This window comes from Fukomys damarensis, unplaced genomic scaffold (assembly GCF_012274545.1).
Source record: "Fukomys damarensis isolate Sample0158 unplaced genomic scaffold, DMR_v1.0_HiC HiC_scaffold_33, whole genome shotgun sequence".
NCBI classification, from domain to species: domain Eukaryota; kingdom Metazoa; phylum Chordata; class Mammalia; order Rodentia; family Bathyergidae; genus Fukomys; species Fukomys damarensis.
In genome coordinates, this window is record NW_022900945.1 from 25,109,036 (window position 1) to 25,128,989 (window position 19,954).

General features: G+C 39.7%; 1 protein-coding gene across 3 annotated transcripts in view; it reads right to left on the reverse strand.

Moving 5' to 3' along the window:
- Tgfbr3 (transforming growth factor beta receptor 3) overlaps nt 1-19,954 on the reverse strand; it is a 187,517-nt gene that overhangs the window by 167,105 nt on the left and 458 nt on the right. For 2 of the 3 annotated variants that reach the window (XM_010644936.3, XM_010644935.3), the window contains exon 2: nt 2,069-2,245. In XM_010644936.3, coding sequence (XP_010643238.1) covers nt 2,069-2,129 — 61 coding nt within the window. In that variant the 5' untranslated portion in view covers nt 2,130-2,245. Of the gene's footprint in view, nt 1-2,068; nt 2,246-19,801; nt 19,886-19,954 lie in introns of those variants that run through there. The other variant, XM_019210787.2, reaches the window with a different exon arrangement.

A 19,954-nucleotide genomic window follows, 5' to 3' on the forward strand; every position in this document is an offset into this window, starting at 1 on the left:
ACCAAAAAAAAAAAAAAAAAAGAAAGAAAGAAAGAAAAACTTTGCTAATGGCTTGAAAAAGGAAGGAAAGACTTAAGCAAAACAGGTTCAGTTCCAAAAACATCAGCTGGCCATAGTGGCACACATCTGTAATCCCAGCACTTTGGGAGGCTGAGGCAAGAGGATCCCAAATTCTAATCTAGCCTAGACAACTTAGTGACTTAGTGAGATCCTGTCTCAAAATAGAAAATGGTGGGGGAGAAAGCTCAGGGTTCAATCCCCAGTACCACAAAAAATTTAAAAATAAATAAGGCCATACATTACTGCATTCCCACAAAGCACCTTCTTCAGTGTTAGCCAGTCTGACCCAGGTATTAAGCAAAGCAGAAAGCCTTGCCTCAAACCCAGCAGGGATGATTTTACATCTTGTCATCGCACAGCAAATTTCCCATCAAAAAAGTTTTTTCTCTTTTCCTCTCTCCCCGCTCTCTATTACTTTTCAGTGAGATTTCAATTAAGATCAGTTTTAACACAGAGGCTCAAAGGCAAATAACTCTCCAATAATGAGACAAAATGAAACTGCTGACAGACAGTAATAGAGAAAGAATGGGCAGTTCGGATTCACACACTGGCATTCAAAAAAGTACAGCAACTTTCTTTCAAGATATCTGCGATGAGGGGGACATCCTGCTTTCCAGTCTCAGAAACTAATTTCTGCCAACTCATTTTCAATCAGGCTGCATCTAAACACATCCCCGGATCTGGTCCACGGGAGGAAACCTCTGTGGTGAGATGATTTCTTTAGGGTAACACACAGGTTAAGAGAACAGACGTAGAATTCAAACATAAAATCTGGCTCTTCCCCTTCCCAGCAATACAGCACTGTACAAGTCACCTAATCTCTCCATTTCTCATCACCCGTAAAATGGCAAAACTAACTACACCTAACTCAGAGTTGTGATCAAGTGAGATCATCAAGTAAGAATATCCTCACTCGTCTTCAGAGTCTATAATTGTTTTGCCCAGTGGCTGCTATAGTGAACACTAATAAATGATAACTGTTTTACTCTCCTCTGCATGAGCAGCTAACGGCCAAAACCAAGAGGCTAACCATTTTTAAAGTCAATACTTTTCTCACTGAGACCTATCAGTTCCCATAATTGACCCAACAAATTAGTTTTGTGGAGCTCATTACAGAATAGACACAAAGCAAATTATAACAAAACAGAGTAAATTAAGCTTCCAAATGTATTAAATAATCCTGACATGAATACTAAGCTGTTCATATGGGGGATCTGATACTCTCTCTAAGCAACAACATGCCAACCACCGCTTTCTCTCAGCTCTAACCTCATACTCCCAGGACCTCTACGAAACATAAGGCATTTTGCTACGTTTCTAGTTCTTTTTTTTCCCCCTTCTTTTAAAATATTTATTTATTTATTTATGGTGCTGGGGATCAAACCTAGGGCCTTACACATGCTAGGAAATGCTCAATCACTAACTACACGCCCAGACCTTTTCTCTACTTTTTAGAAAGTTATACATTAAAGTATCTTAATTACACAAAATTATACAGCTCCCAAGCAGCCCATCTTCTAAATGTCACCTCTATCTAGAAGGTCTAAAATAAAGAAAAGAGGGGGAAAAAAGTTCTTTCCTCAAGTTATCAAGAGTAAGAATGCAAGTATAATCTATGCATGTAATAAAATTAACTGGGATTGGGCCAGGGATTTAGCTCAGTGGTTGTGCTGCCTGCTTCTCAACTGCAAGGACTCAAGTTCTATTCCCGGTACCAAAAAAAAAAGTGGGATTTAATTATTTGCATATTAGTTCTCTACCTTGCTCAACACAGGTTAGCTAGATATCTGTGTCCCTGACATTAGAATGGCTAGCACCAGCCTAGTAAAATATAACACAGGCAAACATACCATGTATCTCTATAGTAGTCAAATATCTTATTTATCCTAAGAATGTATTTGAATTTTACATGAATATCACATGGTCGAAGTCCTTCTAAACTGAAGACATTGAGAAACATATATCCAAAACAATATCATGAATATGCACTTTATATTATGCAACTTACCTGCAGTGGCTAAGGAGGAGCTCAGCAGGGCAAACACAGCAATCACATAATGGGACGTCATTTCTCCTTCTGCCACGGCAGGTCCCCTCCAGTCACTCTGCCAACAGTTCTTCAGATCACAGACAATCGGTGAAAATTAGAAGTGGCCTGAAATCCTCTTGGCAATTTTCAAATTTCCTGTAAAAATAAACAAATTCCAGTATAAAAACATAGTACAGAAACTTCTTTTCATAAATACACATTAAAGTTAAATGGAGAATTTCGGAAAAGCATAAGAGAAGAAATTTGTCTTGAAAAAATGCCAAAGCAGTACTCAACCAAACGAGGAAGAGGGTGGGGGTGGTAATTACCTAATAAAGATTTTTATAGCAAACACTTTTACTTATACTTGAGTTGTGGAGGTTTTGGGGTGTTGCTTTTAGGGGGTATTTTGTTTTGTTTTGTTTTGTTTCTGAGACCGGTCTCCCTATGTTACTACTAGACAGGTCTCAAACTCATGCGATCTTCCTGCCTCAACCTCTGGGCCCTCTAAGCCCACAACACCAAACCTGGTAAAATCTTTGGCTTTACATACTTTTCAGGACTACAGAAGAAAACTGAGGTGCACCTGCAACCTCACCAGCGATACTGTGGTACTGAAGTAATCGATGATATCCCAAATACACATTCCCTAGTGCCAGGAAGCAAACAGAAATAGCTGATTACAGACTCAAGTTAATGTTATAATGACAGAGTTATCACAGTGATCAAATTAAATTACACTGAGAATCAATCTAAAGAAAACAAAGAACCATAAAAAAGGAAAAGCTTTTATTTCAACTGCTGGCTGACATTATAACAGGGGAAAAGTCTCTCTCAGCCCCATCGGAGACTCTCAGTGCTAGGGTAGATGATCTAGAAGGCCTTTTTAACCTTTTTTTACCCAGAGTCTTGAATGACAGTTTGGTGATGGTCTGCTTAACTAGAATATCCTTCCCACAGCCCAAACAGTTACTTCATAGAAATATCCCAAAATATATTTTTCAGCCCTACAACCCTAAGCCTGAAGTTGTTCAGTTCAACAAATATTTACTGAGCACCTAGTATTATATAGGTGTGGTTCCTTCTCATCAGCAATAAAAGTCCAACAAATGGATAAAAGGTTCAAAGACCCTGTCTGACCTAAGCTGGACAAAACCAGATGGTGGAATTTCTGGGAACCTAAATGGACTGATATGAACAAGCCTCTCTAAAAGAATATGCTATTTTGGCAAATGAGTAATTTTTTTTTTTTTTTAAGGAAAACCCTAGAAGATCTCAGGAGAAGATGGCTTCCTAGAGTATTTTTATGGGGCACATAAACCATAGGCAGCAGGAGGCTTGTGAGAATATTTAACAAGCTTATATCACCCCTGCCCACAGATGGGTCTGAGGGTCTGTGGGGCTCCGGCCTCATTAATCCAGGGGCTTAAACCAGGTCTGAACAAACCTGTGGAAAGAAAAGGCAAATGGTTCTATTAAAAAATATAGACTGCAAAATGCTGACAAGAATATTGGGCAATTATTAAAATACAGCAATTACAGATATAATAGAGCCAAGCTAAACAGTTTGATGCCCAAAGGCAAACCGCAGCGAGTTTACACCGGATCTTAAAACATCTCTGAGGAAGTCCAAGACAAGTTGAAACTACACACCGCTGTTTCTAACAAAGAGAGAGCTTTTCTTCTTTTAGCTTAAAAGTCCTTCCCTCATGTAACTTGTTCAAAAAGAAAATAAACTGCAGAGGATTTTTATCTAATGTCCCTAGTGCGGTGACAGGATCCTAAAGCAGAGGAGAATATAAAGGGAAGTGTGTGGTTCCCACTCGGCTGAACTCCAGTTCAAGACCTGGCCACCGCTTAAGGATGGGTTCCCTATTTCAAAGAATGCTGGATGACAGCAGGCTTCCAAATAGTTGTAGCTTTGAAATAAACCAAGGGAGACACAAAGTCCCTTCTTCTGTGAGGTTCTATCACGCTTATTTTGCACAGACCAAGGACACTCGGCCTTGGCCTTTTGACCTCACTAAATGTCTTTGGACTTCATGAACCAAATGCTTCCTTTCAAAATACACACATGTCCTGTGGGATGCTGAAAGCACAATTTTGTGTCTATATATTTCAAGGCAATGTGTTCCACTCAAAGGGTATGAAACATTCAGTAATCACAAACTGAGAGAAGAAAATTTTGAGAGAGAGAGAGAGAATTATGGATTACAAAGAATGTGTTAGTAATTCTGCTACTTTCAGAGTTGGCCTGGATTTACTTCTGAAGCCATCAAATGGAACACGCTGCCCTTCATGCTCAGGTGATCCAAAAGAGCACCCAGGTAAAGACCGGGATTAGCTAGAAAAACCCTACTTAAATGGATCCTAACACTATCATGGGTTTAAACCAATGTCCAAGAGGAATTGGTTGGGAGCAATATTCCGTAGGTTGAATTTTTTTGGTTTTGTTTTTTTAAAGAGTAAATCTTACTCTGAGAAGAAAAATTATGGCAAAATGGATGTCTGGTGGTGGACTAAGAGCCAGTAAGAAAAACTACTATCCCTCACAGGCCTCTACACATGAAATTATTCAAATCAGGACTAAGTTTAAAAATTATCATGCTAAAGGTATATGAATAGCTTTTAAAAATGGAAGATGTCAGCATGATATTAGTGGCAATGAAAAGCCTCAAATCCCAAGACCTACACTGCCCTAATGGCAGGTGAAGGTTTAAAAGGTCTCTTTCCATGGCTACCACTCCACCTCCCAGGTTCGGTTCTGTCCAAACTAGTAAGCATTCTCTCTCAACAGTTACTCTCTGAAAACAGAACTTGTTTTCTAAGAAGGGGCAGCCTGCATGGCTACTATCAAACATAGCCGTGCCTACTGCACAGATCATTATTGGTCACAACTGTCATTTTACTGCAGGACTACGGATGTTAGCTATGAAAAATAAACAATCCAGGCCAGGGATCTAAGCTCAGTGGCACTTCACCTGCCTCACAAGCTCAAGGTACTGAGTTCGATCCCTGGTACCAAAAGAAATTTTTTTAATAAAAATAAACAATTCTTGGTAGTAGTGAACTCAAAGTTGTTTAAAAATTCAAAAGACAAAATGAAGCACAAACCCCTATACTCTCATATCCTAATAGGGTACTGACATGGTTTTGTCCCCAGTTGGGAAGGAAAATCGGGGATTTAACAATTCTGAGGATCTTAAGGACAGACATACTGAATAGGATTTTTTAAACTGCCATCACCTGAACTCACATAGTAACAGCTACACTTCTGGTAGTTTAAATGTAAAATGATTTCTGAAGATTATTAAAATATTTCTAATGTGCCACTTAAGGGCATTGTTTAGAGAAATGTACAGTTGAGTTTGCAAATGGTGAAGTAAAAGTTGGTAGAGGAATAGTTCTGATGGTCATTCAACATGTTATTCAGGGAATTCAGAAAAGAGGCAATGTAGATGACACCAACATATCTTAAAAAGGGGTGTGTGAGATGTAAAGTTGACACTGTTGTTTGATATTTGGATAGTCTTTTAAGATCTGTACGCAAAGACAGTGAAGTTACCTTTATTAAGTCACAGCAGCAACTCCCAGATTTCTCTACCTCACAGGGAAAGTGGACAATTCCCAATCCCTATATTCAGACAGATTTGACACAGATAAAGAAAAAGTCCTGGATTTGGTTGAGAAATCTCTGAAATCATATCCAAGTACAAGAGATACCCAACAAATATTTACTACTACCTACTACTACTACTACTACTACTACTACTACTATGCCAGGCACTGATCAAGAAGGAAATAATACAGCAATGAAAAAAGGAGCCAAATCCCACCCTCATAGAGTTTATTAGAGAGACAGAGAGAGAGGAGAGGAGAGGAGAGGAGAGAGAGAGAGAGAGAGAGAGAGAGAGAGCGCATCATTCTAGGGGAGACATTTAAGTTCCTGGACTTCATTTTTTCTCTGGACAAATCTTTACTTATTGCTTACTCTGTGCTAGGCAATGGAGATAATAAAGGCCAAGCAGAGACATGTTCTTTGCCCTTATGGGCTTCAAGTCTGGCAAAAAAAAGCAAACATTCACAAATACATAACCACACATTATATGATAAGAGCTCTAAAGGAAAATCATCCACAGGTGATGAAAGACATTTCAAGGAGAGGCACACTGCAAGTCCTTGACACAGAGAGAACAAGGCTGTACAACGGAGAGAAAGAGAAAAGGAGTAAGGTGCACAGGCTGCAATCAGAGTGGGTTTTAATATCTCCCTGGATGCTGTACAGACTGAAGGTAGCCCACAGTGTTTGAGAAAAGATCAGTTGAAGTTTACAGAGGGGCAGACAAGAAAGGATGAATGTTGAGGTCAGAATGGACCTCAGTTTCTTCGTTTGTAAGGAACAATAATATTGCACTTACCTAGGTCACCAAGTTGTTGCAAGAACTGAATGAAATAGTGCATGCATGGTATAAAAGCCCTCATTATTTATCATTAGCAGGCCATATTTACCAAAAAGATTTATTATCCTGAGACCTATGATTAAGTAGTCTTAGCATGCTGTGGCTGCCAGTCGCAGGAAATGAAAAGCAGAAGATCACTACTGAACTCCCGTGCTAGTGGGCAGCAATTCCAGTGAAGACCAGAGGGCAGGGAACATAGAGGGTACAGGTGAGCAGAGGCTGAGCCCACTCTCCACGCTCCCTCCTGCTGCCTTCATGGGGTGGGGGCTGCCCCTCCTGGCCCTGCAGCCCTTACTTCCACCTGAGTGCATCGAAGTCTGGCCCTGGAATCCTCAGTTTCCTTGGTTAGAACCTCAGTGGGTCTTTAAAGGACCAGACACAACAGGCCTCACTCCCAAGCAAAACACACCAAAATGGAAAAAGTGGATACATTTCACAAGGTTGTGAAAGATGTGTTTAGTTTGAACTGACAAATGGATTTTTCTCCCACCTTGCAGTACTCTGAGAGCTATCTTTTCACATTTAAGATTTTTGCATCCAAAGATTTCTCCTGCTTATCATTTACGGGGGCATATTCTTTGAAGCTAGAATTAAGAGAGAACTATAGTTGGAAGTTTATATCCCAACATACCCAGCTGTGTTACACTGTACAAGCCACTTAGCTCCCATCATCCTCTCATCCATAAAATGATAACATTTTATAACATATGAGATACAATATAGGCAGTGTTACCTAATATAATATCTGTATCCTGTCTCACACAGTCCCGTGTACAGTGCTGGGACTGAACACAGGGTCTTGCAAGTATTAGGCAAGCACTCAACCACCAGGCTACCCTCTCAGCTCCATGGTCCATTTTAAAAGATGAAAGATTTATGAGATCTGAAGCGAAATCAGAGTATCCATGGTCCATTTTAAATCAATAATTGTCACTGTTGCTTTTATCGTTGAATAAACCTAAGACTTTAAAAAAGAAAACTGATAGTAGCAACATAAATGGTAGTTTGTAGCAGTTTTGTATTAATTTTGATATATTTATCCAGAACTTCAAAACTTCTCTCAAATGTCAAAAAACATGATTCCAAATTCAGTATAGGATATAAGTCCTTTCCTAACAACAGTCATAATATTGAAGTTTGCTCCCAAGTGGTGAGTGAGCCACTACTTCAACACTTCTGGTATAATTACAGGGATCTGGCTACATATTCTTTCTCATTCTACCTTACAATTTCCAAATTAGCTGCAGGACTTTAGCCAGGGGGCTTCAGAACTCAGTCTGGCACTGCCATCAAACCAAACTACTTATAATGAGGAACTAGCTGTCTTCAAGACAGTTTAAATTGTGACCCTATAATTATTCTGGCAAAATGCAGCACACTGAATATTCTCAAGTGAATGGTCATCATTCTTCAGGCCTTAGCAGATACCTAGCCATTGAAAAAATCTTTGGTGGGCTGCAGGAATAGCTCAGTGGTACAGCATATGCCTAGCATGTGTGTGGCCCTGGGTTAGATCCCCAGCACCACAAAAATACTATTTTGTACATTACAATAAAAGTATGGAAAGCTATAAATTGCTAAAATATCTCTCAATAACAAATAATAAACCAAAAATTATGAGTCGAATATAAGAAAACTTTCAAGGCTGGGCACAGAGACACAAATCTGTAATCCCAACTTCTCAGGAGGCTGGGCAGGGATCATGAGTTGGAAGCTAGTCTGGGCAACACAGTGATACCCCTACCTTTAAAAAAATTTTTAATTTAATTTAAAAGAACTTCAGGCATCCTCAGAGGAAAAGGAGGCAAAAGCACAGGAATTCTATCATGAATGTGTTATACACTCAGACATTCGGAGCCTTACTTTTTAAATCTCTAACATGAAAAGATGTATGGATTGAACCCAGGGTTATCCATCGACTGGGCTACATTTCCAGCTCTTTTCTTTTTTTAAGACAGAGCCTCATTAAATTACTAAGTTTCCCAGGCTAGGCTCAAACTTATGATCCTCCTGCCTCAGCCTCTAGAATGCTGGGATTATAGATGTGCACCACCCACACTTGACTAAGAAAATCTTTTATTCCATACCTTACATATATTTATCATATGGATAACTAAGCTGTATCCCACCTAGAGAATGAGACTTCAAATATACCTGTGGAAATTTAAAATTCTTAGTCATACGATGGCTAGGAGAAACAACAGAACTGGAAAATAGCACCCAAGAAAAACAACATAAGAGCCCTAAAATGGAAATGCCACATTAGCTATTCTTCATCTGTAGTTCACATGAACAAAAATATTTACATTCAATATCTTCCCCCAAACGCAGGCATTCATAAAACCTGAATTCTCTCAAATCTGTTCATTTGCTCAAAACCTTCCATTTTTATGCTGTTCTTCAAAGCCCAGAAAATCTCCTCTCCTCATTCCAAAAGGCACTTCTGATTAATCCCACTCCACATTGAACACTGTCTCGTTAATGTTCTGTGTATAATTTGTTCCATGTTATCTTCTACTCAGAGCCAACTTGGAATGTTAGAAATAGATAATATCTGCTCCAACCCCTTAATTTTACAGATTAGCAAACCAAGAATTAGAAAGACTGCATGACCGCCCCACTGTTACACAGCAAGTCAGAGGCAGAGCCAAAACCTGCCCACATGCCGCTCTGTAATTACGTTGTGATTGTCCAAGTGTTTACAGTTCATTACCCTCCTGTCTGAGGCTCACACCTTCCTTCTTCTCTGAACCCACAAAACATCTCAGTGACTACTGAGCACCTACTGTATCCCGCCAAGCTTCTCATTTAATCCTCTCAGCCATCGAAGGACTCGCGTGCCCTCTACTTTCACAGCAAGAAAAGGGAGGTTTCAAGACATTGAGCACCCTCACCACCAACAGCTATTATTAAGTCCTGGCACCAGGATGTGAACCTGTGTCTGTCTAACTCTACAGCCCACCCTCTTAACTGCCAAGTAGAAGAGCCCTCTAGAAGCAGTTGACTAAAAAAAATTTAAAAAGAAAAAGAAAAAACAGGGCCTGTGCCTGACCACTAAACCACTGTGGATATTAACAAAGCTCTGGATAGATAATCAGTCTCTGATGACAGACAGTCGCACAAGAACTGACACAGGGGCAAGTTATTTTGTTTTGAATTTAGTATGGCAAAGTCCAATCAGCAGTTATATTTCATGTCATTCATTCATTCAACAAACATTTTTCAGCACATGACAAGTACTGGGCACTGCGGAAGGGGCTGAACACAAAGAGTAGTGAACTAAACACATCCTTGTTTTCATGGAGCTTACCTCTTAATTGGTGAGGGAGACAACAAATATATGTAAATGTCAAGGCATGGTCCTAAGAAAGAATAATAAAGCAAGTTGGGAAGAGACAGTGATGAGAGGAAGGAGGTCGAGGCAGGAAGTTTGCCATGAGTTCAAAGCCAACCTGAGCTACACAGGGGATTCAAGTCCAGCTAGAACTATATAGTGAGACCCTATCTACAAAAATTATAATAATAATTAAATAAATAAAATGGACATGTCAAAGAAGATAGGAAAAAATACTCAAGGGTCATCTAGCTTGGCAGTCTCAGGACTGTTTCTTGCTGTATAGCCACCAAGCAGGGTACCTCTAGAAGGCACCCTGAGCCACCAAGGGGATGGGCTCAGAGCCAGGGGAAGATGTCGGGGCCATCACGAATTTTTGCCCCTTGCCCTTGTCCTCTCCCCTCAGCTCTATCCTTTACTATTATGTTTTACCTTTCACGTTTGCAGCCCAACAAGTTAAAGGGTAGACCACAGTCAGAGAGAAACCACAGCAAGCCCCTGCCTGTTAGAGGTAAAGGAGGAATCTTCCCAAACCGCTTGTAAGGTTGGGGAGCACATGGTTGCCACTTCCAGTCAGACAATTAAAAAGAGATCAGCACTCTAGCCTGACAAGTCTTAAATGAGGCTTTAAAAATCACATTCTCCTCCTAGTCAGACCTCATGGCTTTTCCCTTTTGAATAACGGAAGTATATGTTTAACTGGAGCTATAAGGACTCCATAAAAATCTTGCTTCTTCCCATTCTTTTAGTCATTCAACAAATATTTATTGAGTACCTGGTTCACACTAGCACTTACTGTGCTAGAAGAGATGTGGGAATTCAATAGGAATTTCACAAAATTTTCATAAAAATCTCTGCCTTTATGAAGCTTACATTCTAGTCCAAGAAGACAGCATATAAATAAGATATAGAACTGTGTACTTGATAGAAATAAATGCTAAGGCGGGGGGAAACAGATAAAGGGACAGGAAGTATGTATGTCTTTAAGCTTTCAAAATAAGGACCTTCAGGAAATAAACATGAATGAACTCCGTAGATATTTGGGAGAATACGTTCCAAGGAAATGAAGTAATACATGCAAAGGCCCTGAGACAGAGTGTGTCTTGGAGTGTGTAGGGACAGCAAGCAGGCTAGACAGCTAGAACAAAGTGAGCCTCCCAGAGAGCAAAAGTAACAGGCATGAGGGTGGTAGACTATTGTAGCTTTACGGATCACTGCAAAAATCTGTGTTCTGGAAGACAGGAACAGTAGAGAATTTTAAACAAATAAATGATGAGACCTGGCTTAGGCTTTATCAGAATCATTATAGCTACTGGGTGGAGACTAGATTGCAGAGAGCCAAGGAGGGAAGCACTCTCTCACCAGCTATGTGGTCTTGGGCAAGCTACCTAACTCTGTCTCTCTCTGGTCGTTCTCAGCTTTAGAGGGCTTAAAGAAGATTATTCTATGCCCCACTCTATTCCCAAACTCTATGAATCTAAGTTGATTTCATTTGTGTTGTCTCTTGCTAAATTTATCTTAACTTTTACATCTGACCTTCCCCCAAAGCTTTAACTGAAGTAGAACTGAGTTGAAGAATTCAGTTTGACAACACATACCATATACCTGGCCAATGCTATAGATCCATAAAGATGGCAAGATTCTGCTAAGGTCTGGATCATAAATGTTTCCCAAAAGAAGGCCCCTGTGTTAAAGGCACACTCTCTACAGTGCCAATACTGTATTGGGTGGGGTGGAAACTTCAGGAGGTGGTGTCTAACCAGGCATAGTGGTGAATGCCTGTAGTCCCAGCAGTAATCTCACCTACCCAGGAAACTGGGGTGAGAAGATTATGAGTTCAAGGCTAGTCTGGGCAAAATAGCAAAACCACATTGCTAAAAAAAATAATAATAATAATAAATAAGGTCTAGTAGGGAGTCTTTAGACCATTTGGGGAATACCTTAGAGGAGGATTATGGGACCCCCATCTCTTCCCTCTTTTTTGTTTCCTGGCCATGAGGTAGATAGTTTTGTTCTGTCTCATACTCTTACCATGACATACTGCCTCACCAGAGGCCCAAAACAACAGGGCCAATCAATAGCGGACTAGAACCTCCAAAACTATGAACCAAAATAAATCTTCTTCAAAATTTAATTATGTTGAGTATTTTATTATAGCGGTGGAAGGCTGACTAATACAGACTCAGTCTTAGTCTAGATAAGTCCAAGTATAAGTCTACCAGGGGAAGAAAAAAAAGAGGGTCTTCCACCAGCACAAGTACCTCCCCAGATGCAGTCACCTAATCTTGAAATTCCCAGCCTTCAGAACCATGAGATAAACAAACCTTTATTCTGCATAAGTCTCTCAAGCTCTCGTATTTTGTTACAGTAACAGAATATGGACTAACACAAAGGCCATTACATATGGATGACAAATTGAAAATTAAGACTGCAGAGAGATCAGGACCGTGAGTGGAACAAGGAGAACTACTTCCATAGTAAAACAGCAAATGAATCAGGAAAAGGACAATGAAGGTGCAGACTGAGAGCAGGCTAGGAATTTTGTACTTTGTACCTTTTCTGGCTCATTCAAGTGTGATGGGCATGGGAGCTCGGCCCGCAGTAGGCTGAGGAGTAAATGTGAGGTGAGAAGAAAAGAACCAAGAGTTCAGACAAGACTAACCCTGACAAGACTACTTGTTATCAAGGACTGCACCATCAGGAAAGTCTTATTCAATACTCTGTGGAGGTGTAAGGTGTGAGAAACAGAACTAAGAGCTGCTGGGAGTGAACTTCTGGTGGTGGAAAGGAGGTTTCTTAGTATCATGTGGGTCTCATAGGACCACTAATCCTGAAACTAGCAGCAGACATTCAGAAAAGCCAATTGCTTCTAACAAACAAATGTTGAAGACAATATATTCATCCCCACACTGTCCACCTACTTAAAACTTCTTGTATCTGTCCTTTTCTTCCTAGTATCCCTAGCTTATCTCCCAACAGAATACTGCTGAGCAGTAGGGCTACAGTTCAATTATCTTTGTTTGTTTGTTTGTTTCTTTTGGGTACTGGGGATTGAACTCGGGTCCTTGCACTTGCAAGGCAGGCCACCAAACCACTGAGCTAAATCCCGGGCCAGGCTACAGTTCAATTGAAAGCATGGCAAAAGTGTATCAGAAAACCTTGTATTCAGCACCCACCACCAGGTGTCATACCCAGAGCCCATAACCGGCACCATTGGCCAGGAAAAAGCTTTATGGAAAACACCAGCTGGGGCCCAAGCCCCATAATGTCAGCAGAAGCTGCCTAACTGCCCTTGGATGTGCTGTCTGAGGAACAAAAAGCCCAAAGAGGAGAAAGTCTTTAATCCTAAAATTATTCTTAATTTCCAATACAGAGCATTTTAGAAAAATCAGAAAGCCAAGCAAAAAACTAGCAGATTCTTTAAAATGTGCATCTACAGTCCTTTCTCCTTTAACCTCTGCAAAAAAGCAAACCAACTCCCAAATGATCATTTTTCTTGGCTTAATTTCAGTATTTTTTATGATACATAATTGGAAGCAGACTGCTTTTTCCTGGCTTTTAGAAAATAGGATCTTTGGGGTTACAGAGTCGCCAACTACAGAACCTCAACCCTAGGGGAAAAAAGTTGATGCAAAGCTCTTATCTATGTAATACCTACATGAAATATATATTAATTCCAAAAAAACACATAAATCCCTCGTTATGATGCAAAAGTAATCTTTCTCCTAATGAATGAGACACCTCTCTCCCTTTCCTAGCCTCTGTACCCATTTAAATTAAGTGGAATCTTGCTATGAGTTTAGCTAACTCCCAGTCATGGGGGTGGCAGGGGGCAGCCCCACCCAGCAAGTGTTATCATTATCAGATACTTTCTGGAGGCAAATTCAAAGTGCAGTGGAACTCTTTCTAAAGGAAATCTCCTTGTTTAGACCATACACTGGATAAACCTAAGACCTTGAACACCTTAGAGAGCCAACACTCTAATAATTAATCCTGCCACAAGCTGAAAAAGATGAATCTACAGAAAAATGTGAAGTATAGCAAGTAGATCATCCTTCTGGCTCCTGTCAGAACCATGATGCATTCAATGGCTGTACAGCAACTGCAGTGAACAATATGAAGGATTAAAAACAAAGATACAGATATGTCTTCACAAAATAGGTTGTTATAATATCATATAATACGAAATACACAAGAAATAACAATCTCTGTAAAGTAGCAAAACTAAGAAAGCCAATAGAAATGTCTATTTGGAAAGGCTTTGGAAAAAAAGACATAGAACAGCAATAGTAAATATGCTGATTTAGAAGATCAGAAACTTCTCCCACACACATAGGGAAGACCTTACACTGTGATGATGCAAAATGTACATAATGACTCAATGGTGCTTTCCCTCTGTGTTAAATCTAATGTGCCAGCAAACTACACAGAGTCTGATATAACAAAATGAGATTGATCCTTTAAGGGTACTCAGAAGAGTTTTGTGTTTGAGTAAGTTTTGTTTTAAAGAAAAAAGCCATAAAAGAGATAACTCATAACACAGTGAAGATCACACAAAAGTACTTAGGGTACCACGTGAATATGGGGTTTTGTGATTAGAATCTAAGAATCTCATTTCATATAACCTTCCAAGTATTTAAAAAAGAAAGCCACATTCTGCTCTAGTAATTGTCATATAGTTAATTTTGAAATGAAATTTGCAAATAGCTATCAGTACATTTTTGCATCCAAGAAGCATTACCAGATTGTCAAAACACATGAATCATTAAAAACTCTAACACGATGATACTCCCCAAAGGGACACTTTCATACACCAAATGGAATTAAACATTCATCAGCTTTCCATTAATAAAAGAGTAAAAAAAAGAAATCCAAAGTTCTGCTAAACCCTCCACCTGGCCTGTTGGGTGTTCTCATCCAGCAATAGTATTAGCCCTCGTGCTTGTGAAACTGCAGACCATTTCCCAAGGCAATCTGATAAATAGGAAAGCTCAAGGACTGTATCTGTGATGACTGTTTTCTAAAGACTTTTTTTTTTTTTTGGCAGGAACTAATCAACTTAAATGTGTTTTTACAAATGGTCCATCCGTAATATTATACAAAAACCTGACCTTCAGCATATACCAGAGAAAGGAACTATGTATTTGGAAGGACAGAAAAACAGGTGTTACTTCTTACTGCAAACAGCATCGACTCAGAAGGTCCCTTTCACGCTGAGTCAGTGCCGAAGGGGTACGGAGAATAGATGCTTCTTTATAATCCTTTTTCTTAAAGTGAAGATAGAGCTAATATTTCAGGCAATTCTAAATTATTATCCTGACAATAGTTTAATATTAAAATCTAAAAATAAACTTTGCCAGGCTCCTGATATCACTCAGGGTGCTCCTTCCAGGCTAGAAGCTTTCAACCTAAAGAAATCACCAGCACTGACACAATCCTTAACCGTTCTCTTATCCAGCCATTAACATCAAGTTCTATCAGGGTGGCTGAAGAAATGGTTCTGGGGCTCTTCTTTCGGACCTTCCATTTCAAATATGGTCTCTAACTATCATTAAGTAGTTGTCAGTTTATTAAGTCTCCATCTTTGGCCTGAAACACTCAAGAATAAAAAAAATGCAGTATAAGGTCCAAATGAATGTGGCCTTAGAATTTATATTAATGTTGCTTCAAATATGAAATATTGCACACATCTTGGTTGCAATAGCAAGGGATCAAAATCAGTAGTCTCTAAGGTTGGGGAGGGAGAATGGCTGGAAATCTGTGCTAAATCTTAAGCAAGGACTTTGCAAGCAGAGAAAATAAAGCTCAATGTCAGTTCACAAGCAAATGTGTTATTTCAAAAAATATAAAACAAGAAATCAAGAAATGGACAGAGCCCAGGAAATGAACCCAAATCTTGTAAAACCCTTCCAACTAGCAAAGATTTATTTCAACTTCACTGGAAACTGAACAAATTAGCAACAGCTTGTGTTTTATGAAATGCTACAAAGAAGCAGTACTATCACTCCAAGTGTTGCTCTGAATAGTGGAACCAGAGAAATTATTGCTATGGATCTTAGTGCATTTAATTTTCTCCCAAGACACAAATGTCCTTGCTGAATCTGTTAAAGGCTAGCTTTTCACATGTCTTGGATTCATTCTTACATTGTCAGTTGTCTATATTCCTACGCAAGACTGCTTTTAAGTTAAAGACCCTAAAAACATTTACCCAGCTCAGGTTATACAAATTTCAAAAACTAGTTAACATTTTTTTTAATTTTAAAAGAGTTTAACAAGTTGAAAAATAAAAGAAAAGCTTCCAGTGGACTGATAAAAATGGCAATAAAGTATTGGTAAAACGGTATTTTTAAAAAGATGTTCCTCTATTAACAAATACATCTGACAATCGTAATTTTTCATGCACCAACAATGAAAGGACAGAAAAAAATACATTTAAAAATGAACTATCAAAAACAGGGGAAATTCAAAATGACGACCCAGCAGCAGCATCCAGGAAAATTATTACAGCAAGGTTACTGCTTACCCAGTCATTTTCTAATTCTAACTGTTCTGTTAGGCTTAAAATGTAAAGTCAGAATCTTTCAGATTTATGATCCCAGGAAATTGGTCATCACTTAGTTACTAAAGAAGTCAACAGTGATCACCTTCTTAGAAGATAAAGGACATTTGAGTTCCCTGGTTGGTGAGGCCCAAAGTCTGCCCTCACAATTACTTGGCTTTTACAAGATAAATCAAGTTTGCATGCAAAGGGGAAAGGGGAGTTTCCTTTTGAGTCTTTAAGAGAACGAGGTAATAGTTTCCTTGCAGCAAACCAATTTTGTCAATCCTTAAAAGCTTTCTATGATACCCAGCCTGGTGTAATCCCAACACTCAGGGGTCTTAGGCTGGAGAAGTGCCTTGAGTTTGAGGCCAGCATGGGCTACACAGCGAGTTCATGATAAGCCTGAACTACAAGGCAAAACCCAGTCTCAAAGGGCAAAAACCAAGAAGAACCAAAACCAAAAAAGCTTTCAGTGACAGAGCCCTAGGCATCCTTCAGGCAAGTTGGTCCCCTCCTTTCAGAGAATTGAATGTGGACAGCTAATGTGCCAAACTCCAAAACCAGGAACCACAAGCCAACTAGGAGATACGGAGCTGATAAACATTTGTGGAATTAAATAAACTAGATCACAGCATGGAAGACTAAATGAGATTTGAAATAAACACTATTCTGCAGTTTAAGGGCAATGCTGGAATATAGAAATAAGGGGCTAAATTTCAAAGTTATTTTAAAACAGGGTCCATCTGCCCTTAACTTGGTTAATCAACACTACATGATACAAAAGAAACAGGAAGAAAAACTGGACTATAAAACTGCAAAGATAATAAACCTTTTTATAAAGTTAGTTTAATTGATTTTTCAAGCAGGTTAATTCTTAAATGTTATTTATACATGTATTTATAGGAATGACTATCGATAAATACATATGAACCAAAAGTAGTAACAAATATGATCCTTCAAACTATTACCATACCTATTGCGCATCCCTCATCCAAAAATCCAAAATGCTCCAAAGTCCAAAACCTTTTCAGCACCAATGATACATCACTTCACACCTGACCTCATGTGACAGAGCCAACCCAAATTGCAAGCGCTGCAAAAATACTGTATAAAATTACCTTTAGGCTATGAGCAAAAAGTGCATAAGTTTCACATTTAAACTTAGGTTGCCTCCCTAAGAGAGCTTATAATGTACATGTATGTATTCTAAACTCTGAATAAATCCACAACACTTCTATTCCCAATCATTTCAGATAAGGTATATTTAATCTGTACTAAAATATATGTCTCTGAAGAAGGCACGATAATCAAATTATTATAATTTAAGGCCAAGGATCCCTTATTGCTTTACATTTGAAAAATGTTAATGAAAGATAATAATGACAGGATTGTGAGTCAACCAACCTGAAGTAAATCATTATAAACAGCTTTATGCAAAAGATAAATTAGGATCATTATACCAAGGTTCACAGTGGGTTTCTCTAACTGTCATTTCTCTTAACCAGAAATATTATTCAAACTACACAAAATTATTCCATATACACACCTCTTAAGGAAAACAAGTTGAAAAAACCCTACATGTGTGTATCTGTCCAGCCACGATAGAGTTCTTGACACGTAGCCAACACACAGGCCCTATCCTCAAGGTCATTCTTATTTTCATCATTTGAAATTAAATCTAGTTCTCCATTGCAAATTCAGAAAGGCATTTGGTTAATTTGCTAGATAAAGGCCCAACCTTTTCTACTTCTGAAGTATATATTTAATACCCAACTTGCCAGCTTATTTATGTGCTTTACAGACATCAACACAGTAGTATGTTGGGCTCCCCCTGTTGGCTAATATTAAAAATAACAATGAATTCCCCAGGGATTGCTTTGAAGTTATGGGGTTCAAAAGTAAGTTGATAATTTTTATATTTAAAAACATGAGTCAAATCAATAGTTGTTAAGCAAAGCTGCCATGCGATGGTCAGATTCCATCACAACAGGAAAAATAAAGGTTGACAAATGACAAATATAAACTGAAGGGCAAAAAATATGCTGAAGCCTTGAAACGCTAAACAATGAATAATTAAAGCCAAAAGCAAAGAACACCAAGAAACAGAGCAACATCCTTTAACTAACACAATGGCATGAAATCAATTCCATTTTAATAGCCCTTAAGGGGGTAAGAATTATTTCCCGGCCTCCAGTGCCAACCTCAAGCTGTTTCCTAAGGAAGCCAAGTAATGGCGATCAACAATGTCTGGAGAATTAATAAAAGAAATTAAGACTAAGAACTATATTAATACAAGTCACAGAGCTATTTATAACAATCTGGAGCCAGTTTCAGAGGAGCTGCAATTTGGCACCTCATATGTGTGTATATATATTATATATAAAATGATCTAGATTAAGCACAGATATTTTATGTATTTCAAAAGATGTGTTCAACTCAAAAAGGAAGCTGGGCAATGGAAGAAGACCATGGACTTACACACACAAATGTGGCTGCACTTGCTGCTCGGGCCCATTTGAGCAAACTCTCTCGGGTATTAGAACTCAAAGATGTGTGCGCACTTGGGCAAGTAACCGCCTGTGGTGTCTGTAAATTGGGCTAATGGGGTTTTTACCAGAATTAATGTGAAGCTTAATTACAGCTGTGCCACTATGGACAGCAGTGTCTGCACAGAGTAGACGCTCGACAAACATCAATCAGTCATTATTAGCCTAAAGAAGCCGAATTCACGCTGAAGTAACCGTCTGCTATCTGAAGTACCACTACAGAAAGACGGAAAGCCCTGCCCTGATTTTACTACTTGTAGAGGAGACCTATCTCCTCCAAAACCGCTCACCTCTTCGAAGGGAGAAGCAACACCAGGTTCCTAGTCTCTGGCCGCCTCTCCTATCCCGTGCCCCTTCCTTGCTCCTCTCCTGTCTCCACGGGGCTGGGACAAGCAGTGTCAACGCCTGGCAGCGCTCACCCGGCGCCAGGCACCGTCCTAGCACCTTGCACGTGTAAGTCATTCAGTCCTCACAGCAACTTCGAGGGGCTGGTACTGCTAAGGAAATGGGGTGATTTTCTTCTACCAGCTTTCTGAGCAGATGAAATCCATTACGTCTTACCCAGAGAAGGTAGCTCCCTACACTAAGTGATTCTAGAAAGTGGGGCAAATGCCCTAATAAGAACAAGTCTGCAAGCAGATTCTTCTAGCGACAGCTCAAGATTTCCAAGTGTGACCGAACCGAGTTAACACATGAAGAGTCTGCTACACACACCGGGGCGCACAGCTAAGTCAGCCCGGAGGGCTGCACCCGAGGTCGCTGCCAGCGCGGAGCGCAGGTCCCTGAGCTGCGGTCTCTGCCTCCGCAATTCACTGCAAACCCACAACAAACCTTTCCCAGGGACGCTGTCACGCGCCCGGAGAGAAGTGGCCAGCGCGCCCCACAGGGTCAGAAGGAACCGCGGAGAGGAAGAGTGAGGGCGTGCGAGGACTCCTCCCTGGCACTGAGCATCGCCGCGAGCGCTGCCCACCACGCGGCCGCTGC